The sequence below is a fragment of the Octopus bimaculoides genome, chromosome 6 (assembly GCF_001194135.2).
Source record: "Octopus bimaculoides isolate UCB-OBI-ISO-001 chromosome 6, ASM119413v2, whole genome shotgun sequence".
NCBI lineage: Eukaryota > Metazoa > Mollusca > Cephalopoda > Octopoda > Octopodidae > Octopus > Octopus bimaculoides.
The window spans coordinates 107,905,461-107,912,793 of record NC_068986.1 but is presented as its reverse complement, the minus strand read 5'-3'; the positions used below and the strand labels follow the sequence as shown (position 1 = coordinate 107,912,793).

Here is a 7,333-nt window from a genome sequence, read left to right as displayed (position 1 = left end):
TTGTAGATCCGACGAATAAGGACGTCCACACGCAAAATGTGGAGAATATTTGGATGCGGGTAAAAAGAAAATTACGACGTCAGACAATATTGTTTCATATTGACACAAACTTATATGGAGGAATTCCGGACCAAAGAGAATGCACTATACTAGGCCTGTGGGTTCACTTTAATGGTATGCTTATCTGTTCAACCTATTTTTTGCTGCCTATTGCCAAATCAACGTTGTTTAACAGTCAGTTGAATTATTTTCTCTTCAATTTCTATTTCTTTTATCACAAGATACTGAAAGATTATCATCTATTGTTTCTATGTACACAATGGGCATAACTACAGGGTTTTTAGTTTTGCATCCTGTGTTGATATAAAAGGCTGTTAATTAAGGATCAACCCTATTAATTAACCTCTCCTCTGTAAATTACTGTTATTCATGTTTGTGTAATGTCGTCTGGTTTCTTCAACACCTGACTGTCGTGGATAGGTCTGATGGTTCTGTGTCCAAAGTCGGTGCCCTTAAATCCAGTGGACTAATGCAGAATCGCAGCTCTCCTGGAAAATGCATTAAAAAGGTTTTTTCCTTTTTTTCGGATTCCCAAGTTTTAGATGTCGGAGATTACGAATATGCAAAGAAAAAAAATGTTGGTAAATTTTTAGAGTAACACCCGCACGATTTTTTCACGAAAAAAAAAAAAAATCGGATTTTTTTGCGTGAAATCAAGTACCCTAATCTCCTAATATGCTGCAAATCCCTTATTTTTGTTCGGAAAAAGTGGGGTGACGAGGGGAGAACCCCTCCATCCCGGAATCATTGGAAATTTTTTTTTCTTTCGTATGCTACAAATATAAAGATTTCACTCTGGGGCAGAAGAAATAACAAACCAGCCTGCTGAGTGTTAACAAGTATGTAGAAAACGAATATGGAAAAAAAAAAAAAATGCGTGCTGATGACCCTAGGGACTTTCGGAAAATTCACAAGATGCGATTTTTCCGTCATAACTTCCGGTAAAATGGATATATATTGATTTTTTTTTTTATAGAATAGTACGTTTTTGGTTATGTAGGTCCCTATTGCTGAAAAAAGAATTCCAAAAATCGCACTTTCTAAATTTGAAGGTCCATATTTCGGATTGAGTATGTTATCTCAGTTTTGTGAGATTTGGCTGTTACTTCAAGTATGTGGATAGCCTGCTTGAAGGCCTGAGTGGATGACATGCTGAACCTCTACAGCTCACTATAGGTCTTAATAGAATACTATCCTTGTGAATCTTAGGAAGACCATACATGTGTGGTAGTTTACTGTAGTACTGAGTCAGTTGTCTGTACTTCATTGGTGTAAAGTGATCCTTGTTCTTGATCAAGATCTGTGACAACTTCCTCTCTGTTTTCAGAGTTGGTTCTTTTCTTTGCTGTAGCTACCATCACTCATAAGACTTGCCAACTTTTCAGAGTAGTCATGTCATCCACTGAGCCGCTTCCTTGTGGATATAATCAGTCCATTAGCAGGAAAGTCAACATTGTAGGTGAGGAATTCCACCCACTTCACAGAATTGATCAAGGATATCCCCATTGAATCCAACCAGATGGTGAGTCTAGATGTGATAAGCCTGTTCACCAAAGTCCCAACTGGTGAAGCACTCTTGGTGATACAAGAAAAACTAGTGACAAACACCCATCTAAAAGAACGCACTAGTATACCAATAAGAAACTTGATGGAAATGTTGACGTTCTGTGTAGAAATTACCTTCTTCAGTATGGACACTGATGTATATCGACAAGAGAAGGGTTTAGCTATGGGTTGGTCATTTTCACCGGTAATAGCCAATATATACATGGAATACTTTGAGAATTTGGCTTTAGGATCAACACCACTAAAACCAACCCTATGGCCGCGATATGTTGATGACACCTTTATACTCTGGCCCCACCAGGAAGCTAGATCATGTGAACTCAATAAAGCCATCCATACAGTTCACAATGGAAAAGGAAAAAGACAATCTGCTGGCATTCCTGGACGTATTAATAACACGCACCAAGTATGGATTCAGGACATCCGTATACCACAAGCTGACCTTTACTGGACAATACCTCAACTTCAATTCCCACCATCCATACAGTGTAAAGAGAGGGATTACTCAGTGCCTAAAACATTGTGCATAGAATATAAGTATCGATCGTGATACACACCACAAAGAAATGATCAAGCTCAACAATGATCTGTTAAGCAACAACTACCCCCAAAGCATACTATCCACTCCAATTATGAAGAAGAGAGTGGACGAGACCAATAAACTGTCCACAGTCTGTCTACCCTATGTGAAAGACCTCTCTGAAAAGATATAAAAGATATGCAGCCCATATGACATCAGGACAGTATTCAAGAGTAATACAACACTTCACAAATATCTCCTTCGAGTGAAACCACCAATAGAAGAGAATATGACCAAAGACTGCATGTACTCCATCCCATGCAGCTGTGGTAGGTTATACAAAGGCGAAAAATGTCGCCCTCTCATAATAAGGGTAGATGAACATTGCAAAGCTATGACACGAGGAGCTATTGATAAATCGGGTAAAGCTGATCGTGTATGGAAACATGGAGACCACCTCCCCATGTGGGATGAAGTGAAAATAATAGACAAAGAACACCACTGGAAAATACGAAAACTAAGAGAAGGAGCACATATGCTAGATCACAACAACCTCTCCTAAGCAGACCAAGTGCAGATATGAATAGCATATAGGAACCAGTATTAAGGAAGGATAGAAAAATATTAGATTTATAAGCCCTAAAATTCACTCCATAATTGCTCACGGGCATATAGCGTAGTGGTTAAGAGCATGGGCTACTAACCCCAAGATTCTGAGTTCGATTCCAAGCAGTGACCTGAACAATAATAATATTATCAAGAAATAGCTTAGCAATGAGAACCCAGGTTTGAAATTTCCCCAAGACACCTGAAGAAGGCTGGAGGGTATATCAGCCGAAACGTTGTGTTAACAACAAACAAGTGGAGGACAAATATCTGTTGAATGTAAATAATGTACATAATTCCACATCTCTTAAATATAGAACTAATATCCAGTTAATGCTGAAATATTGTGTTGTTGAGAATAGTCAATCACAAACAGCCACTCATTTCACAACCTTTTGGTTGTTAGTATCTAATATTTATTTTATTTTATTTCAGGACATATTTCCATTTGAAAGAAGATTTTCTGCAGAGGATACTGCAAGTCTGCCGTGTTAGGTTAGAGATTTATCAACCAATTAATGTCTTCAGAATTAAAGAATAAAACTGTAAAATTTAATGGAGAGAATGTTTCAGAAAGTGAGCAAACGTTACAAGTGTGATATTTGTGGTAAAGTACTTACTACAAAATCTAATTTAGCTATTCATCGGTGCACTCATACTGGGGAAAAGCCATACAACTGTGAAGTATGTGAGAAAGCATTCTCTGTAAAAGCTTATTTAACAGAACACAAGCGTACACACACCGGAGAGAAGCCATTTCACTGTGAAATATGTGGAAAATCATTTTCTAGTAAAGGTTATATAAAGACACACAAACGTGTCCACACTGGAGAGAAACCATACCATTGTGAAATCTGTGGCAAAGCATTTTCAGAGTTCAGTAGTGCAAGAAGTCATCAACTTATTCACACTGGAGAAAAACGATACCGTTGTGAAATTTGTGGCAAATCCTTTTATCAAGTTAATAATTTAACAAGACATAAACGTATTCACACTGGGGAGGAACCATTCAAGTGTGATTATTGTGGGAAAGCGTTTTCTAATGTCAGTAACTTTGAAACACACAGAGGTGTGCATTCGAAGCCTTTCCACTGTGAAATCTGTGATAAAGTATTTTCTGTAAAGGAGTCTTTGACAGTCCACAAACGTGTTCATACTGGAGAGAAGCCATATCATTGTGAAGTATGTGGGGAAGGATTTAGAACTAGTGGTACCTTAATAAGGCATAAACGTACTCACACAGGGGAAAAGCGACACCGCTGTGAAATCTGTGGAAAAGCATTTCCTGAAAAATATGTTTTAACATTACACAAACGTATTCACACAGGAGAGAAACCATATCACTGTGAAGTTTGTGGAAGAGACTTTTCTGGCAGGTGCAACTTAGTACATCACAAACGTATTCATACTGGAGAAAAACCATATCACTGTGAAGTGTGTAGCAAAGCATTTTCTCAAAATGGTAGTTTAGTAAGACACAGACGTATTCACACAGGAGAGAAACCATATCGCTGCTTAATATGTGGAAAAGAATTTTCACTTAAGACCAGCTTAACAACACATAACCGTATTCATAGAGGAGAAAAGCCATAACTAATAGAGGAGAAAAGCTATAACTAATGTGAAATATGCGGGAAAGCATTTCTGAAAAATCTGTCCTGTTAGTTTGTAATAATTCGACCGTGCGAACCAAAGGAGATGGTGACGTTGACGGAAAAGGCTCCTTTTTACCATGTCGCACGGTCGAACACAAAACAAGATATATAAGATAGAAGGCTCGTTGTGAGAGATATACGAGCCATAGTGCCAGTAAAAGAACTTAGGACAGACAACTGATATATATATATTGAGAGTAAGTTTATTAACATAGTGAAACTGTTTGTGTCTGTGTGCATGCATGTGACATATATAAATAACACAGTAGATAAGTCAGGCCTTCGTGTACAAGAGAATGTATACAACAATGTGAAGTAACGGACAGTCGTATAAGCAATATTGTGTGTACAATATGTGAGAGTACAATATGTGTGAGAGTGAGAGGAACACAGATCATAGAAAGAGTGTCTGTAACATAGACTGTAAAAAGTCTTTAAACACTGAGATAGAGTAAACCAGTTCGTATTAGAGTTACACAAGATTTGGAATGTTCATACGCAGGAAGTTGTGGCCAAGTAGCAGAGCTGTGGTATCACAATATGTGTTGAGCGTCGAATGCTGTGACCGTTTACCTGATACGGAATATTCTTGCTGGTTAGTTCTGACTGTTGCTTGTGGTGGAAACAATCCACTCAAACAGTGTTGATATAAAACCGAGTGTGTTGATATTGGTGTGTACCTGGTGGTGGGGTTGCTAGCACACGACATTGTGGTAGACAGTACATAGGTGGTGAAGACGTCTGCGCTGGAACTGGCTGTAGCTGTGTTCTGTATGTGTGTGTGTGGTCAGCGACCAGACCAGTGAGAGATCTGAAATTGAAGACGACTACCGTCGTTGGATCGGGCTTATTTATAGCTGAAATAGGGCTCACCGGAAACCCAGAAAAACTCTCTCTCACGTGACTTTATCTGAAAACCATGATTGGACGTAATCCACCCTTAGCAAGCAGAACATGGGGACAATTGCCGCGCAAATAAGAACCAATCAGAGTGGTGGACAGAAGGGTCCAAGGCAGCCTAAGGCTAGATGTTAGCAGCTTTGTTATCATTTATGATTGAATGCCCGAGAGAGAGGTTTCACTACAAGTTCATAAACTTACTCATAGTGGAGAAAAACCACACCACTGGAGTTAGTGGGAAGGAATTTTCCAATAGTGGCAGCTTAAAAGGGCATATATGTACACACACTGGAGAGAAAGCACACCACTGTGGAATCTGGCAAAACATTTTCTAATTTGAGGTGTTTAATAAGACACAATCGTGCTCATACTGGGGAAAAACCATACAGCTGTATTATTTGTGGTAAATCATTTACTCGTAGTGATTATATATCTACTCATAAATGTACTTTTAATGATGGCGATAAACCTTACCACTGACTTTTGTAGGAAAGTATATTATAAAAACCATATTGTTGTGATATTTGTATTAAGGAATTTATGTATATGAATGTTATTAAATTACTATAAATGTTTATAACATGTTCAGTGTATTCTTTGGAAATTGTAGTGAATTTTTCTTTTTAATGTTACTTGTTAAGTCACATGTATCATGTGATATGGTTAGAGTGAGGAAACTGTTGTTACTACTACTACTAGTAATACAACAGAATTAGGGAGACATAGAACACACCATCTACTGCATGCAGTTGTCTGGTCTCTGTCAAAGGGGCAGGATCAAAGTGTAGAAAGGAGCCAGGACTAAATACAAGGCCATCATAGAGAATGATGCAAATTGGTGTCTGCCCCTTTTACACAAATAAAACTTGGAAAGGACAAAGAAGATAGATATGGCCAACTAACTCATGGTATGATAAGTAAAACTATTAGAGTATCATTGCTTGTTGATACTATTCCTGTTGGTGAACAAGCATATAATATTGGGAAAACCTTAGGTAAAACAGATCTATGGATTAAAGTTGTAGAAAGAACAAGGATCTCCATGAAATCCCAGATCAGGAGAGCAACTGTATAGTGTTTAGGATGAACCCACAGATAAACAGTAGAGTTTGGAATGTAGCATATTGTGTAACGTGTAGTGAGGCATAGTAGAGAAACAGGATGATGATATACACCTGCCGGAAGCTGAAGCAGGATAGAAGCTCATCAGTGCTCAATTTGAGTATGAAGGCTTGGTTAATAAGTAGATGTTAAGACTTTATCACATAGACCATACATGACACTCAGATCATGGAAGGTCCACATGCACAGTATTTGATGAACTGAGCCTGAAGGGAAAATCTGAATGGTTTAACAACATCACCCCCCACTCCATCACACTGCACAGCCTGATGACTAAAGACAGATACAGTATAATACATGAACCCATATACACACACACAAGACATAGTAAATGGAAGGAGAAAAGAAAAAAAGAAAAGACCCACATACAAACAATGTAGTAACGAAACGCATATGCACACAAAACACACTCAGATACAGATGCAAATTGTTGCGCATATATGGATGCATAGCAGAGAAAGACAAAATGGAATAAGCAGAACAAGAAGAGACATGGGATAGAGAGTTACTGAGGAGGTCACAGGAGGTGAGATGAAAGAAACTAGAATAATGATAAAGCTGAGGAGAAGACCAAATATATAGTGTGTTATTTCTTTACAACCCACAAGGGGCTACACACAGAGGGGACAAACAAGAACAGACAAATGGATTAAGTTGATTATATCGATCCCAGTGCATAACTGGTACTTATTTAATCGACCCCGAAAGGATGAAAGGCAAAGTCAACCTCGGCGGAATTTGAACTCAGAACGTAGCAACAGATGAAATACCGCTAAGCATTTCGCCGACGTGCTAACGCTTCTGCAAGTGTGTGTTTAATTGGCAATATATGTATGTTAATATACCAAATTTTAAAATTTTCGGTAAAGTTTAATTTTTAGCTGTTTGGCAAAAGAGACCGATA

The 7,333-nt window shown here is 38.2% G+C and overlaps 2 protein-coding genes across 2 annotated transcripts in view; both read left to right on the top strand.

The window, feature by feature from the left end:
* Positions 1-7: 7 nt before the first annotated feature.
* LOC106867977 (zinc finger protein 879) lies at positions 8-5,921 on the top strand. The gene is made up of 2 exons (XM_014913056.2): positions 8-174; positions 3,188-5,921. Exon 2 carries the CDS (start codon positions 3,308-3,310, stop codon positions 4,343-4,345), a length of 1,038 nt encoding a protein of 345 aa, XP_014768542.1. The 5' UTR covers positions 8-174; positions 3,188-3,307; the 3' UTR covers positions 4,346-5,921.
* A 296-nt stretch (positions 5,922-6,217) lies between these two features.
* LOC106867982 (zinc finger protein 454) overlaps positions 6,218-7,333 on the top strand; it is a 13,286-nt gene continuing 12,170 nt past the window's right edge. Inside the window, exon 1 of the mRNA XM_052968503.1 lies at positions 6,218-6,302. Coding sequence (XP_052824463.1) covers positions 6,218-6,302 — 85 coding nt within the window. The remainder of the gene's footprint in view (positions 6,303-7,333) is intronic.

Bases quoted from the DNA above. Each gene is read 5' to 3' on its own strand.
- LOC106867977 (XM_014913056.2), top strand. From the start codon at position 3,308: ATGGAGAGAATGTTTCAGAAAGTGAGCAAACGTTACAAGTGTGATATT.